Below are 17,075 nucleotides of genomic sequence, written 5' to 3'. Positions count from 1 at the left end.
TGGACCAAGCGCGTCTCAGAGCAGCCACAATCTGGAAGAGTTCAGTTCTGTGGGGAGACCAGCAATAGGTCTCCCAAACATGGCTGAGTAGCAATTTTGGCCAACCAAACCCTCTGAGGTTCACTCCTGTGCAGTAAACGATCAACCTTGCCCAAAAAAATGTTTGGCCCTTGCCCAGCCCCTGGGAGGTAACCTCTAAGCCCTTCAAATGCCCTGCCTGATAACAGTGTCTTCATTTACCTCAGGGCCTTGGGCCATGCCAGATAGTCTATGTCAACAATGGGATTCATGGCAGAGGCCTTGGGCTATGCCAGATAGTCTGTGCCCACAATGGGATTTACAGTGGAGATCCTTGAGTCATGTAGTATCAGCTGGACCTCTGGAGGGCTAGAGACTAAGGTCAAGCCTGCAGGCAGTCAGCCACACCTGCACAACTAAACCCCAGTAAAAATCCTGGGAACCATGGTTCAGGGGAGCTTCCCTGGTTGGCAATACTTTGTGTGTGTTGTCACACATCACTGCTGAGAGAAACAAGGGCTGTACAGATTCCACTGGGAGAGGACACCTAGAAGCTGGGGCCTGGTGTCTCCTAGACACTGCCTTACATGCCTCTTGTATTACTAATTTTAATTTGTATCCTTTTGTTGTAATGAACCAGAATCATGAGTATAATGGGTTTTCTGAGTTCTGTGGATCTTTTCTAGGGAATTATTGAACCTCAGAATGGTCTTGGGGACTTTCAAACCACAATTACCAATGTTTCCTTCAAGGATATGAGGGTCTTATTCTCTCAGATGAGATAATTTTGGCTTGGCCCTAATGGAGCCAGATCCTTGGCAACCCTCTTCAAGAGAAGGTGCCTTCTTTAACAACCTGAATTCAGCAGAGCAGGAAGGGTCAAAGTTCTCTTCCATTCAAATGGCCCCCTCCAGGCCACTGTGTCATGACCATTTATCCTTAAAAACCTCTCCTCTTCCGAAGTCCATGCTGTCATTGTCACACTACTACTATCTGCCAACCTCTACCACGGTGTCCTGTGTTCAATGACTACACTGGGTTGGGTCTTCTTTTCCACCTGGCACAGGGTTCTCAACCCTGCCAACACACTAGAATCATCTGACAGCTTCTGAGTGTTCTGATACTTAGGTCCCACCCGTGACCAATTGCAAATCTCTGGGGATAGGACCCAGGCATCAGTATTTTTTGAAGCCCCTCAACATTATTTGACTGTAAAGTGCAGCCAAGGTTGAGGACCACCAAGTATCTCCTACCATCACCTGTGGAGTGTGAACTGACATGTGGGTGACTCCATAGCCCATATCCTCAGTGTCTTCAGTCTTTGAGGCTACATTCCACCCTGGCTACCCACTGCTAGGGCTCCACTCTAGAACTTCTAATTACACAGAGTGACCTTACTTCCCTGATCTCAACCCAATTCAAGATATGCCCTGTTTTGACTTGCTACTCCTTAATTTGATGTAGAAATGATTTACCCGGCTTCCTGACCACGAGTTGGAGAATATACAACACTGAAAACCTGGGGGAAATGTATAATCCTGCAGACAACCAGAGCTAGATATGCACATGAATATGGGGAAATGGGGTGACACCACACCACCTATCTCAAAGCCACACATACATGGTGGTCATTGATTGGTATTGCTGGTGATGATATGGACATTTTTCGGCATAGCTAGTACAAAAAAAAGAGGGGGGGAGAAAAAGAAGTTTCAAATAGGTGGCAAAGAAATTCCAACTTACTCTGCAAACATATTGGCTTCGTGCTCCAGGTGAGAATGTCTGTGAACGGACGATTGTGCTACTCCGCACAAAAGGAGACCCACGGGCTCTGCGGCTGACCCTCTCTTTTGGAAGATTTGCAACTTCTTCTGGGAAGAGATCTTCTGTGTTGGTTTCCTTATCGACCTAGAGATTAATTCATTTATTACCATTAATTTTCCTATAATAATACAAGCCATAAAATTAACTCAGTCACTGTTATGGATTGAATTGTGCCCACCCAAAAGGGTACACTGAAGTCCTAATGCCCAGTACCTGTGAGTGTGACCCTGTTTGGAAATAAGGCCTTTGAAGACATTATCCATTAACATGAGGTCAAACTGGAGTAGGGTGGGTCCTAATCTAATCTAAGTGGTATCCTTATAAAAAAAGATGGAGAGACACAGAGACACGGGAAGGACGGCCATGTAATGACAAAGGCGGAGATTGCAGTGGTGTGTGTAAAAGCCAAGAAACACCAAGGATTGGTGGCTATCACCAGAAGCTGAGAAAGGCGTGGAACAGATTCTCCTTCAGAGCCTTTGGAAGGAATCAACATGGCTGATACCCTAATTTCAGACTCCTAGCCTCCAGAACTAAATCTCTGCTCTTACAAGCTACCCAGTTTGTGGTACCTTGTCACAGCAGCCCTAGGAAACTAATACCATCACTAAATAACAGTCTCCTTGTTATTTGCACTTGGATATCTAAGAAGCGTTTCACATTTGATGTGTCCAAAACGGCGTTTCTGATATTCCACCCATACTTCCTCCTCCATAGGTACCTCCACTTTCCATTTGCTCCTTCCAAAAATCTTAAGTGTCATCCTGGTCTCCACTCTTTGTCTCATACCCCACAGCTGATCTGAAAGTAAATTCTGTTGACTCTATGTTCAAAATTAGGCAGATTTTGACCACTTCACCCATGTCATCATCACCTCCTGCCTGGACTACTGCAATAGCCTCCTCACTGGTCTTCCTGAATCCATGCAGACTTCCCCTTCCATCTGTCCTCAACACAGCCACCAGGAAGATTGTTAAAATTGAAGTCAGATCATGTTACCCCTGGGCTCAGAACCAGCTTCTCAGAGAAAATGCCAGAGTCCTTAGTGAGCCCTGTGATCTGGCCCCTTCATTCCCTCTGCCCTCAGCTCCAGAGACTCCTCCATTCATTCCCCTCTTGCCACACTGGCTTCCTCACTGTTCTCTCACCACACCAGGCCCCTCCCACGTCAGCATCTGGGCACTGGCTGTTTCCTATCCCCAAATGCACTTCTCCAGACCTGTACCAGGCTTTCTTACTTCCTTCCTTCAGGTCTCCAGTCCAAATTCACCTTCTCAGTGAGGCCTTCCAAGACCACTCTTTCTAAAAACATAAACCCTGCTTACCTACGATCTTATTCTCCATTACCTAGTTTGACTATCTAAAACATTACTACATTTTACTGATGTATCATGGCTATTGCTATTACCTGTCTCGCCCGAGGGCAGGGGTTTCCATTTGTTTTGTTCATTGTTGCATCATAAAGGCCTAGTACGTACACACAGAGAGAGTGTAGATGTGGGAAAGTATTAACAATTGGGGACTCTAGGTGAAGTGTAAGGAGCCTGGTGGCACAATGATTAAGCACTCAGCTGCTAACAGAAAGGTCGGCGGTTTGAACCCATCAGCAGCTCCTCAGTAGAAATGATCTGGCAATCCGCTCCTGTAAAGATTACAGCCTAGAAAACCCTACGGGGCAGTTCTACTCTGGCTTATAGGCTCACTATAGGGTCACTGTGAGTCAGAATCAACTTGACAGCACCCAACAACAACAACAGGTATAGGGTATATGGGTATTCACTGTATTATTCTAGCAACTTTTCCACAGGTTTGAAATTTGTAGAAATTCAAAGTTGGAGGTGGAGGGCACATCGAACTAGCCTCCCATGGCCACTCGCTCTGATTTGGGCCAATGCTTTTAAAGCTCTTAGAAAGTAGAACTAGAGCAATTAGCGGCAGACTGGCCCCCCAAAATTACCCATGATCTGATACACTTTAATGCAGCCTGGAAAGCTGCCAAGGGTGTGCCTTTTATTTACCTCAGCATTTGTGTTTCAGGGTGAGGGCAGGGGGCATGATTGTAAAATGTTTTGAGGAGTTGAACAGTTTGGGAATTAAAGTTTCAATAGAGCACTGACACAGTGTCTTCAAGCTCACTGGGTTCCTTAGACGTTTGTCACTGCAAACACGAAAGAGCTCTTCATTGAGATATGGTGATGACCACAACTAAGATGAGATGAACAGAGGGGAAAAGGACACTTCACTGTTCTTAATGTCACAAAGGGAAAAAAAAGTAACTACATGCGTCCACAACCTTTGGGACCCATGAAACGTTCAAACCTTATTTGTTCCTCAAGATGTGAATGGATCATCATAAAATGGCACATGAAGAAGTAAAAATTTACCTTTTTTAGTCTTTCCTTTTAATTTAAAGTTGATCATTATTTCTATAGTAACTGCTGTGCCAGCTGTAAGCACTTTACAAATATTAGGCCATTTACTTTTTTCCTCCAAGCTCGATAAAATACCATCTTAACTACCACCCCCTAATCCAACAGCACTGTCCATTTCATACCAATACTTATTCATAGCAATGTCACTGGGTATGTCTGTAGGCAAGCCACATGGTCCTACTCCTGTGTGTGTGTGTATCAGCTTCCATTTCCTTTTAGTTCATCTTATTAGCCAATTCCCTAATGTTTCATGATGGAGGCTTTGAGGACACACCACCACTTTCCCACCAGGGTTCTGCCAAGTGTTGTATCACAAAACGTCAGGAGTCTAAGTAAACTCCCTTGATGTTTTCTACTTACCTTACGTGGTGGGGGCTGAAGTTGCTTGGGGCTGTAAGGATCTGCCTGGCCAGCAAATGTGTGTCCGTGGATGGATTCGACACCAATGCAACAGGGCTCTGGGTATAGGGGGCTGGTCTGGGTGCAGTTGCTGCACCCACTATCAACTGAATCAGCTTGCCAACTCCTAAAAGGTAGGACATTGCAAAAAAAAAAAACTCATAAAACGTTCATGACAAGGACTTCATTTCACTGTTGCTTTCAGACAGCAGCAGAGGTGCACACAAAACTACCTTGCTTCTAATGATTACAGACACTGCTTTTCTCATAAAGCCAAAGGTTTTTCATGTTTTCTAGGGAAGACAACTCTACTAGGTCTTTCACTAAGAGGGTCTGTCTGTCCCTCATCCAAGCCCTCCCAGCTTCTGGTCATCCCCACCCTTGAACCCTCCACCTCTACCATGCCCTTTTTCTCCCCAAGACAAACTCCTCTATAATATAAATTCAGGGAAAGACACTAGGAAAAAGCAGGAAGCTTTGGAAATATGGCACTCTATGTGGAAAAATGTGGAAGTAGCAATATGAAAGTGCCCACAGAGATGATTAGACAGAAACCAGTTCACTAGAGGTGCTTTTCCATCTGAATCCTTCATCTATTTCACACAGGTCTGCTTCTGGTAAAACTTAAAGGGACAGTGTATGATTCCATTCACATGAAGTGGCTAGAACAGACAAATCCATAAAGACACAAAGTAGATTAGTGATTGTCTAGGGCTGGGGGGAAAACAGGGAGTGCCTGCTAATGGGCACAGGGTTTCTTTTTGGGGTGATGAAAATGTTCTAAAATTGACCGTGGAGACGGTTGTTTAACTTTGAATACACTAAAAATCACTGAACTATTTACTTTAAATGGGTGAATTGTACAGTATGTGAATTGTATCTCAATAAAGCTGTTTAAAGAAAAACCATAAAAGGACTTATTTTACTCAACCTTGGCAGGGTGGAGTCCCTCAACAGCCCATCTTTATGAGAGATTCCGGAATAAAAGGAAAAGGTGAAGAGTGGAGAGGGCGTAGATTCTGAGGTATTATCCTTGTCCAGGGCAGTATAACATTACCTGAGAGGGTAATGGTACTGAAGAATCGCCCGGCCCATTCTCCAGAGGCCTGGACGAGAGACGCAACTTGCCCCCAGAGACAGAGCTCTTGGGGTGGAGCCACGTCTGACTAATACGCAGGCCGCCTTGTTCCCAAGGAAGCAGGGTAAACTGGCCCGAGGAGTGTTTTCACAGGCACATTTTTAGAGAGCTTTCTGATGAAATAGTGTGCACACTCCTTTGTCTGGAGGAGGACCAAGGCAGACAGCGAGGAGACGCCACCCGCATCTACCTGTCAGGCATAGCCTCCGAAGAGATACCACCCACATCTACCTGTCAGGCACGCCTCTGAGGAGAGGCCACCCGCATCTACCTGTGGGGCACGGCCTCCGAGGAGACACCACCCGCATCTACCTATCAGGCATGCTTCTGAGGAGAGGCCACCCACATCTACCTGTCAGGCACGCCTCTGAGGAGACACCACCCACATCTACCTGTAGGGCACAGCCTCTGAGGAGATACCACCCGCATCTACCTGCAGGGCACAGCCTCTGAGGAGACACCACCCGCATCTACCTGTCAGGCACACCTCTGAGGAGAGGCCACCCGCATCTACCTGCAGGACACGGCCTCTGAGGAGACACCACCCGCATCTACCTGTCAGGCACGGCCTCTGCCTGGCCTTCCTGCCGCTCGGCCTGGAGGATCTCCTCCTCGGTGCACTCGAGCTTCACCCTCTCCTCAGCCAGCTCCCTCTCCACGGCCTGCAGCTGCGCTGTGGTTCTCGCCAGCAGCGCTGTGACTGCATCCTGCAGAGAAAGTGGATGCAGGAGAACCAATGTTAGCAGCCTGTTGTGGCAGAGCTGGGCAGCCACCATCATACAGTAACTGGACCATCCCACTGCATTTATCACCATCTTCAATTGCTCTTCAGGGGTCGAACTCACCCCCACCGTCAAGAGCACATCAGCTTGGCCTTTTCTTAGAGGGCTCAAATTTAAAAATAACCAACTGTAAGTCACTTGTGCTCATGAACACACTGGCATTAAAAACATAACCATGATGAAGAATGGCCTCAATGCCAATGAATTGTACAAACAGAAATTGTTAAACTGTTGTATGTTCTGCTATGTATAGTTTCAACGACAACAAAAGAAATAAAATAAATTATTAAAAAACACATTATCATGAAATTGCCATATGCTGATAGTTGAGTCTCATTATTCACAGTACGTTCTAGAAAGTCTCCGCAACACTGAATTAGTGAATACTGAATCCTTGTTCCTAGAGGAGATAAAGGGTTAGGTTCCTGCGAGCTTTTGGTTGCAACATCTTCGTCAACCAATCAATACCTAACCTTGTTTTATATATGCTTCTGTTTAAAGACACCTTACTAGTATATATGGTTGGTTCATTACCATTGAACTCACAGCCAACAGCACTGTAACTCACGCCTGAATGAAGTTTATCTAACACAGGGATTTCTCTATAAAGCAATCACAGCCTTCTTGCTCTTAGGAATGCCAGAAAGCACTTCAGCACTGCACTTGGGGGCCATTTTAAACAGGGAACTCACCAAGAAAAATGCAAAAAACATGGCACTAAACAGACTGTGAAAAGGACACTTGTTGACAGCATGAGAGCTGAAACAAGAAGGCAGAGTGTTGCCTTCTCAACTTCAACTGGGAATGCACACATTGGGCAACTCAACTTTTTCCCTACTCTGCACACTGTTCCCAACTGACTGCAAAAGTGCTGCCAGTATTGATTTTGATGAGTAGGCAAATTCACAAACATGTTCTATTTTTATTATTTTCCTAGAAACCCTACTTCGTTATCTCTATTACATCCTAAGACTTTAAGTCTAAATAGGTGCTTCTTAGAAACTATTTCCCCTAGTGACTGTCTGTCTCAAAGCCAGGGAAGCAGTAGTGACAGGCTCCTGAAAGCAGAGAAACGTACTGTCTTCCCGAGGATAGAGTGTGCAGGCTCCTGTGCAAGGCGTTCTTCCATACGCTCATTCTCCCTGGTCCTCTGCGGCTCGGAGCTGGTGAAGACCTGGACGGGATACCAGCGCAGCTGCATTTCACTGGAACTTTCATAGTCGGCCAAGTTAATCTGTGCAATGCCCTGAAAGGATGTTAAAGGAAGACAGAACAGGCATTGAATGAGTTCCCCTCAACACTGAAGTCTTTTAAATAACAAGTTCATCTTTCAATCTTAACCAAAATCTAAAATACAAAATTCCTATAAAAGGGGAGGGGGCAATAAAATGAAAGTGACTGAGGAGGACACTAACGAGGGTGGCTCTGGGTTGCTTTGTTCTTGGTCAGCTCGATCAGGAACAGTTCTGTGCTGGAGCGGGAACAGGGGCAGACAATGGGGGACCTGGGGTGCTGGGCTGAGGTTAGGGCTCTACCCCTTGGTGAGCCACTGGCTCTCTGGAATGTTTGAAATAAAATAGGACTAGGTGAACTCTGCTCTGAACTCCCTAATTCTGCTGCTGAGGTGGCATGACCAAGGGAACAATATCTGGGGCTTTCGGAAGAAACCACCTCGGCTTCTGAATCCTGGTGTGGGCATGGAATGGTTGTGTGGGCCTGGGGACAACCTGCTGAATCCCTCGGTGTCCGAGTTCTAGGGTTGCCGGAGAAAACACAGGGCATCCAGTTAAATCTGAGTTTCAAATACACAATGAATTTTTTTTCATTTTTGTATAAGTATGTCCCAAATATTGCATGGCATATACTTATACTAAAAAAATTATCTATTTTTTATTTGAAATTCAAATTTAACTGGGTGCTCAATATTTCTATTTGCTAAATCTGTCAACCCTACTTAGTTCCCTCAACTGAAAATGAATCCATTTTAACTAAAACCGACGCCATCTCATGGGGGAGGGCTGCACTGTGAACTGAGATCATCTATCTAAAGTATGAAACACCAGACTAGATAAAGGGTATTATCTTCCATTTCTATATTCCCAGTTAGAGAGACCACTTAACATCATTATAATTTCTAAGCAACCCACCAAAGGAAAAAGGGAGGAAGAGAAGAAAAAGGAAGGGCGAGAGGGAGGAAGAAAGCAAGGGAAAAAAGAGGAAAGGAGGGAGGGAGAAAGAGGAAGGGAGGAGAATGGGAAGAAAAGGAGGGAAAAAGAGAAATGAAGAAAGAATGAAAGAGAAAGAAACACAGAAAGACAAAGGTAGAAAGGCAGAAAGAGAGAAAAAAAAAAAAAGAAAGCTAGAAAGACAAGACCAACCCAAAGACAAAGAAGGGAAGGAGAGCTGTACCAGCAGTTCTTCCTGCAGCTGATGATTCACAGAACACACATATAATTGAAGGGACTTCAATGTCAACATGCTTGAATGCACAGGAATTCTGAAAACTTCATTAAATACCAGCGGGGCCTGGAATTCCAGAGCCTTAGAGCAATAGGTGTTGGGCGTGCCCGAGTCGAGTGGTGGCAAGTAGACGCGGACGTGTCTGCAATGAGAGGGAGGCAACAGCAGGTAACACTTCTTGCTAGACCTGACTGACAAAATGCATGGGCCACACACATACGTGCACCTATATCTTTCCCTCTTTGGATGCCTGTGAATCAAATTTCAAAGTCTTTTGGAAAAGGCCCTTTTCTCAGCTAAGAGAAGGTCCAAAGAGATGGAAGTGACTCTGGAAATCAGAGAAAAAAAATCAGTTGCAAAAAAGAAAGATGACTTAAAAGTCAGTAATTAAGAATTTTGATAGATTCAGGGGTTCTGCTTTTCATCGTCTTTGTGGGAAACTGTCTGTTCCGATCTTTCTGTGGCCCCCTTGGCTCTCTTCAGGCTCCGCACTCTCGTGTGTGTGTGTGTGTGTGTGTTGTGAGTTGAGTCCGCCTGACGCCCCCCCCCCCCGGTCTGTTCACCTGATGGAGGCACCAACTGTGCCGTGCATCCTGCCGTTTGGGGCCCCAGCACGGCCCTCTGCCCACGGGCGGAGCTCTATCAGTATAGGACAGCATTAAAAAAAAAAATTTTTTTTTTTTTTTTTTTTTTAGAGTGAGCAAAATTCCAGGGTGAATCCTCAGCCGCTTAAAACCAAGCTGCATCCAAGGTCTTTAGAACTCAAGTTTATAAAGAAGACTCTTGGGAGGGGAGGTCCACACTTAAACTTCAACTGACCATTACAGGTGTGATCACACACCTGGGTGAGCGGACCTTCCATCAGGCCCCCATCCAGAGTCATGGAGCTCAGAATTAGGGCTCCCATAACAAGGCCAAAGTCACCCAGTACCTCCCGACTGGTCACATGCGTATCTTTTTCTCCTCCCCTCAGACTAAAAAAAAAAAAAAACCCATTGCCGTTGAGTCAAGGACGCCCTAATTCCAGCCAGAGGCCTCTGTGCGTGTGTGTGTGGTAACGTATATGTACCATAAAATCTGCCGTTTTAACCATTTTTTAGCATATGATTCAGTGGCATTGATTACATTCATCATATTGGGCAGCCATCACCATTACCTGTTTCCAGAAGTTTTCATCATCCCAAACAGAAACTCACTCCCCTCATTTCCTCCTCCCCCAGCCCCTGTAACTTTCTGTCTCTACGCATTTGCCTATTCCAAGTATGTCATGAGTCAGAATTGACTCAACAGCAAAGAGTTTAGTTCAGTTTTTAAATACCATGTAAGAGGAAACATACAATATGTGACCCTTAAGTCTGACTTATTTCACTTAGTATGTTTTTGAGATTCATCTATGTCGTAGCATTTATTAAAATTTCATTTCTCTTTATGGATGAATAATAATCCATTGTGTGGATAGCCACATTTTGTTTATCTATTCCTCTGTTGATGGGCACTTGGGTTGTTTCCACTTTTTCGCTACTGTGAATAATGCTTCGATGAGCACTGGTGTACAAGTACCTGAGTTCTTCCTCAGATATATATGGGTATATACCCAGAAGTGTAACTGCTTGAGTAATATGGAAATTCTATGTTTAACCTTTTGAAGAACTGCCATAGTATGTTCCAGGGACTGCATCATTTTACATTCCCACCAAGCAACAGATTAGAGGAAGACTCATTAACAACCTGCGTTATGTATATCTGACACAACCTTGCTTGCTGAAAGGGAAGAGGACTTGAAGCACTTACTGATGAAGATCAAAGACTACAGCCTTCAGTATGGATTATACCTCAACATGAAGAAAACAAAAATCCTCACAACTGGACAGATGAGCAACATCGTGTTAAACGGAGAAAAGATTGAAGTTGTCAAGGATTTCATTTTACTTGGATCCACAATCAACAGCCATGGAAGCAGCAGTCAAGAAATCAAAAGATGCGTTGCACTGGGCAAATCTGCTGCAAAGGACCTCTCTTAAGTATTGAAAAGCAGGGAAGTCACCTCGAAGACTAAGGTGCACCTGACCCAACCATGGTATTTTCAATCGCATCATATGCATGTGAAAGCTGGACAATGAATAAGACGGAAGGAGAACTGACACCTTTGAATTGTGGTGTTGGTGAAGAATGCCGAATATACCATGGAGTGCCAAAAGAACGAACAAATCTGTCTTGGAAGAAGTACAACCAAAATGCTCCTTGGAAGCAAGGATGGAGAGACTGCGTGTCACATACTTTGGTCACGTTAGCAGGAGGGATCAGTCCGTGAGGAAGGGTATCATGCTTAGTAAAGTACGGGGTCAGCAGAAAAGTGGAAGACCCCCAACAAGAAGGATTAACACAGTGGCTGCAACAATGGGCTCAAGCGTAACCAGCCTGTGAGCGTGGCGCACGACCAGGCAGTGTTTCGTTCTGTGGTACACAGGGTCGCTATGAGTCAGGAGTGACTCGACAGCACCTAACAACAACAGCCACCACCCCCACCAGTGGATGAGGGTTCCAATCTCTCCACATCCTCACCAACATTTGTTATTTTCTGTTTCTCTGATCATAGCAATCTTAGTGGGTGAGAAGTGGTATCTCATTGTGGTTTTGATTTGCATTTTCCTAAAAAAAAAATTTTTTTTTTTTTAATGACTAAAGATACTGAACAACTTTTCGTGTGCTTCTTGGCCATTTGTATATCTTCTTTGGCAAAATGTCTATTCAAGTCCTTTGCCCATTTTTCAATTGGGTTGTTTGACTTTTTGCTGTGGAGTCAGCCAGAGGCCTTTTAACACACATCATAGGAACTCAGAGACAGAGTGTGGCTCCATCAGCACCAACCCAGCTCTGGGCCCAGGAAGGGTATCTTAAGCCCAAATGCTGCCGATGGAGCAGTCCTTGCTGTCTTGCAGCACAGAACTAGCCTGGGTCTGTCCAAAATTATACACTAGACTTTTTAAAATTTACAATCCTTTAGGCTGCAAATGGACCATCCTTGGTGTTTTACCGCAAATTCAGGTGCAAAATTGTCTTTTTACTTGCAAAATTGACAAGTAGAACAGGCCAGTGGGCTGTATTGTCTAACAAGAGCCTGAGAGAGGCCACCATCAGCTGTGCACACCCCCATTCTCTGGGGAACACGGTCCAGCCCTGAGCTTACATTTTGCAGTCTTCTTTCACACCCAGCCCAGCAAAGTTCTTCAGCTGGAGCACGTTTACGAGAAGACATTCGTTGCTGTTATCGCGCCTAGAAAAGGAAACACTAGTTCACCAATGGCAAATCCCCCATGGTGGAGAAATCCTCTGGATCGAACTAAGCAGTGGCCCTCCAAAGGGGGTGATTATGCCTTCCAGGGGACACTGGAGAAGCCTGGAGATATTTTGGTTGCCAAAGCTGGGGAGGAGGGGTGCTGCTGGCATCTAGCGGGTAGAGGCCAGAGGTGCTGCTCAGCGCCCTACGGCACACACGACAGCCTACATCACAGAATGATCTGGCCCCAAATGTCAGCAGTGTTGAGGGAGAGAAACCCTGAACTGGACAACAAGAGTGAACAAAAGAAAACTGTCGGCATAGAACTGTGCCTTGCTAATGTGGCTATCACTGGTCATGGCCTTTCCTGAGACTGTAATTAGAAAGTCAAATGTGTCCTGTTGCAAATTACCTGGTGACCTGCTCTGGGGATGTGGGGAAGGGCCTCATTATCTGTGTTGTCGTGAATAGAATCCACTCCTAGCAGAAATGTGTGATCATTTCCCCCAAAGAGTCCAACTTCTCTGGAGGCTTTTGGTACCCGTGGCACTACAGCCACCTAACCCCCTGCAGCATGAGGTAACAGTTCTAGCTTTGGATCTCAGTGCTGAAAGATGGCACGGGGGTGGCTGGTCCACCACTGTTCCTTACCACCACCTCTGCCCTCTCACCGAAGACCAGCTGCAGCAGTCCTGGGAGTATCAAGGATGGGGGCAGCACTCAGGGCTGCCCCTCCACGGAGGTGTGAATTGCTGGGCATATAAAGATGGACCCCAGCAAGGAGGACTTCAATCTACAGATTACCTTTGAGACCAACAGGGAAGGAGTCTTCTGTACTCACAAAAATCCCACGTGGATCTGGGGCTCTCCATTACTGCAAGCCTCGCTGTATACAGCCTCCTCAGCATCTTCATTCCTACGCGCGAGCGGAAATTCACCCAGGTTTATGCCAAGCGGCAGCGACTAATGCAGATTTTGGTGAAGTGCTCTCATGTTAAGAGTGTTCTTGTCTTACTTAGAAGGGCCTTATTAAACTGCCATAAAAGTAAACTCACTACATGTCTGAAAGAGTACAACAGGTGCCTGGATCCGTGACCCATGACATAGCTTATTGGGTAACCTGCTGGCAAACTGTTTTCTTTCTCTTTTTTTTTTAGAAAATAACTTTGCATTCCTTTCAAAATCACATGTGATATTCGGGGTGCAGTTCCAAACAACTTTTAAAAAGTTTGCAGTAAGTGAAATGTCTTACAGATACCTGAGATTTACCAATGTCCAAAGAAACAAATGACGTCAAAAATATCTAATCAAAATAAAGCACAAAATCCCAAAAGCTGTTTTGTCATTGCAAAATAATTCCTAGAGCTCTGGAAGAGAGGGAGGGAGGAGATTCATTTCTAATTAACGTCCTTTCTAGAAAAGCAGGTCTCTTGTACACTGATTCCCCTTTTCCAGCTCTACTGGGTCTTGTACCTACCAAGGGCAGAGAGAAAGGAAATTTTCCTAAAACTACAAACCTGAGCTAGTCTCCAAACACTGCACAGAATCCAACAGAGCTCTCTTTTCAAGTTTCTAAAGTCCAATCTGCCATGGTTGAAACAAGCTTATTAAACATTCTGCTCCCAGACAGATTAACAAAGTCTCAATATGTACAAGACTTAGTATGTGTCCTTTTGGTTCAATACTTAACAGTAACAGTGTAGAAAGCCTGGCCAGGGTGAGGGAACTAATAAGATCGGCTTCTGACCTTTTGGTTAAAGGTTCAAACACCCCGCTGTCGCTGGCTAGCGAATAATCCGAGAGGCACGCAGAGACACGGCGCGCTCTCCTCTCCAACCTCTTGGTGCTGTCTTCTCGAAGAGTCACTGCTATAAATAAAAGACACATAAGAAGTTACCAAGTGTTCCAGAGACTCACCATTTTAGGTATGGGCATATTTCTAAATACACTGCACCCAATCTTTTTTAATATTGAAAAACTGAAGAAATGCACTTTAGCCTACTTCTTTAAAAGCTCTTTAAATTCTTTGCAAAGACACTTGGTGTGGTGGTTAAGATTACAAATTAACTTGGGTAGGCCACGATTCTCAGTGGTTTGGCAGCTATGTAATTATGTAGTTTGGCAGTAATGATGCCATTTGCCAATTACATAATGATATAGTTATCCTCCATTTTGTGATATAATGTAATCACCTCTATGATGTGATCTGACGTGATCAGCCAATCAGTTGTAAAGGGTTTCTTCAGTGGTGTGGCTTGCATCCAATATATGTGGACGTTCTGGCAAAGCTCACTGGCTCTTGCTCGCTCTGGATCCTGCACCCAGCTTGTCATCATCTGACCTCTGGTTCTCGGGACTTGAGCCTGTGGCCTGCAGTTCTGCCTGCTGATCTTGGGATGCGTTAGCCTCTGCAGCCTGTGAGCTAGCAGTCTGCCACCTTACCTGCCGATCTTGGATTTTTCAGCCTCCACAGTCCATGAGCCAGCAGCCTGCCATCTGACCTGCCAATCTTAGGTTCATCGGCTCCTGCAGCTACATGAGTCAGGAGAGGCCTCCAGCCTGGTGCTTGACCCATGGACTTGGGGCTTGCTAGCCTCTACAACCATATAAGCCACGTCCTTGAGATAAACCTCTCTCTCTCTATATATATATATATATACACATATATGCTTCACTGGTTTTGTTTCTCTAGAACCCAGCCTAAGACACTTGGAATCATAAGTATCTTTTCACTTCCTTAATGTTGGTGGGAAGCCCCTTCACAACACACTTCAAGATAGACTGGCAGAACCAAAAGGCCGAGAGAGATGTCCTCAAATGGTTAAGGGCAGTTGCTCCCTCTGGTGAGTGGAACGTGGCTATTTTGCATTTTCTTTTTTATGCTGTTTGGTATTGCCCATATTTTATATAATAAACATACACTGCTTTTATAATCAGAAAAAAAATTTTTAATGATCCAAATAAGTCCTAACAAAATTCAGTGGCCCTCAAGTCACAGGATACAGTCAAGCACAGATCATCCACTTCTAGAGAGAAGGCCTTTGAAAACACTTTCGAGACCTGTGGCCACAGGGAAAAGGTTGGGGGGCTTCAGATTGCAGTATCACCCCTAGCAGCCCTGGGGCCAGACTCTCCTCCAGAACTGCTTCCTGGGGTGACAACACTACCATTACTAGGCAGCTTACATGGACGTTTCATATCTACTTTAATCAAGAGCCAATGATAAGCGCCGACATTTTTCCTTTTAGCATTTCATCAACTTTTTCTACCCTTTCACTCCTATGATCCAGATCCTTCTAGTAAAAACATGGGTATTATCTTCCTATGCTAAACATGAATGTGTATGGAGGAGTCTCAGCCATTTTATAGAGAGGAGTGCTTGCTTAGAAAATAGAATCAAATATTCAGCTTAGAAATGTGATCATGATGCCCTTTGGCCATAATACACATCCCCCTGGTACCTCCGTACTTTCCTTAGGCTATTTAAGCCCTCTAAATGGAAAACCTTGACATCTGTGCGTGATCCCTAAATTGAGGGGAATGGCCAAGCCTACAACCAGCCCTCTTTTCAACCAAATTATTATTCACACCAATTAAATACAAGCATCACATTAAACACTGCACAAAACAAACAATAGGATGGGGTTGTGCCATTTGGTCTCACAGTTTCACTTAGAGATAAAATGTTAACCTTCTGCTATGCAACGCCGGGAGGAAAGCCCAGCAGTGACCACCTCCTCCCCTGGTCAGCCAGGAATGAGAAGCTGGCACCCTTTTGGGCTGCCCAGATGCCCTGGGGCTCCAACTGTAGGTCAGACCTCCTAAGTCCAGCTCTTTTCTTCAACCCAGCCACGTGCAAAGGACACAAACCACTGGTCGTGAATTGCAAACAGAATGTACCAGTTGGCTGCACTGATGCCCAGCAAACAAAACTGATCAGTGTTTCCATTCCCAGCCCTGAAACTGGTCACAGTTCCTAGACAGAGCTTTACATTCCTCTAAGAGAATAATGTTAAGAGCTTGGTTGCTAACCAAAAAGTGGGTAGTTCAAAGCCACCAGCCGCTCCTTGGAAACCCTATGGGGCAGTTCTACTCTGTCCTATTGGGTCATTATGAGTTGAAACTTACTTGGCGGCGCCTAACAACAACAAGAGAATAATGAAGTCCCTGGATGGTACAAACAGTTAACGTGCTTGCCTGCTAACCGAAAGGTTGGTGGTTCAAGTCCACGCAGAGGCACCTTGGAAGAAAAGCCTGGTTTATTTACCCTATGGAGCACTCTGCATACATGGGGCCACAATGACTCGGAGTTGACTTGCTGGCAGCTGGTTTTGTTTCGTTTTGTTTTTGGAAATAACAATGGGGCAAAGCCTAAGCAGCTTCAGTTCACCAGATGGTGGAACTCGGAGGCCATTTCTCTCTCATCATCACAATGGCAAGTTGATGAAGAAATAGAGGAAAGTAAGGACTTAATCTTCAATGAGCCCAGGCTCAGTCACCGAGCTCACAGAGCACCTTGGAGCAGGAGGTGACTCAAGGATACTTCCAACCGTTGCCTGGGATGAGCAAAAGGTACTCATGGAAACCACACTACACACCCAGACTCCAATCTTAGGTTTCAGTGCAGCCAGGCTGGCCCTGGGGAGCAATGCGAAGGAAGCAAGGAATAGATACTCCTCCCAACACACGTTTTCAAGATCTCTGACCCTATTCATCATTAAAGATAGACAGACATACAGACAGAC

At 45.2% G+C, this 17,075-nt stretch overlaps 1 protein-coding gene across 1 annotated transcript in view; it reads right to left on the bottom strand.

Annotated features, from left to right (window-relative positions):
- WWC3 (WWC family member 3) overlaps window positions 1-17,075 on the bottom strand; it is a 127,270-nt gene that overhangs the window by 6,680 nt on the left and 103,515 nt on the right. Inside the window, exons 12-19 of the mRNA XM_064277955.1 lie at window positions 14,078-14,198; window positions 13,172-13,246; window positions 12,241-12,327; window positions 9,003-9,195; window positions 7,672-7,839; window positions 6,367-6,518; window positions 4,635-4,800; window positions 1,762-1,926 (exon numbers count right to left, since the gene is read on the bottom strand). Coding sequence (XP_064134025.1) covers window positions 1,762-1,926; window positions 4,635-4,800; window positions 6,367-6,518; window positions 7,672-7,839; window positions 9,003-9,195; window positions 12,241-12,327; window positions 13,172-13,246; window positions 14,078-14,198 — 1,127 coding nt within the window. The remainder of the gene's footprint in view (window positions 1-1,761; window positions 1,927-4,634; window positions 4,801-6,366; window positions 6,519-7,671; window positions 7,840-9,002; window positions 9,196-12,240; window positions 12,328-13,171; window positions 13,247-14,077; window positions 14,199-17,075) is intronic.

The sequence above is a fragment of the Loxodonta africana genome, chromosome X (assembly GCF_030014295.1).
Source record: "Loxodonta africana isolate mLoxAfr1 chromosome X, mLoxAfr1.hap2, whole genome shotgun sequence".
Taxonomy (NCBI): domain Eukaryota; kingdom Metazoa; phylum Chordata; class Mammalia; order Proboscidea; family Elephantidae; genus Loxodonta; species Loxodonta africana.
This window is presented reverse-complemented; position numbering and strand designations above follow the sequence as displayed.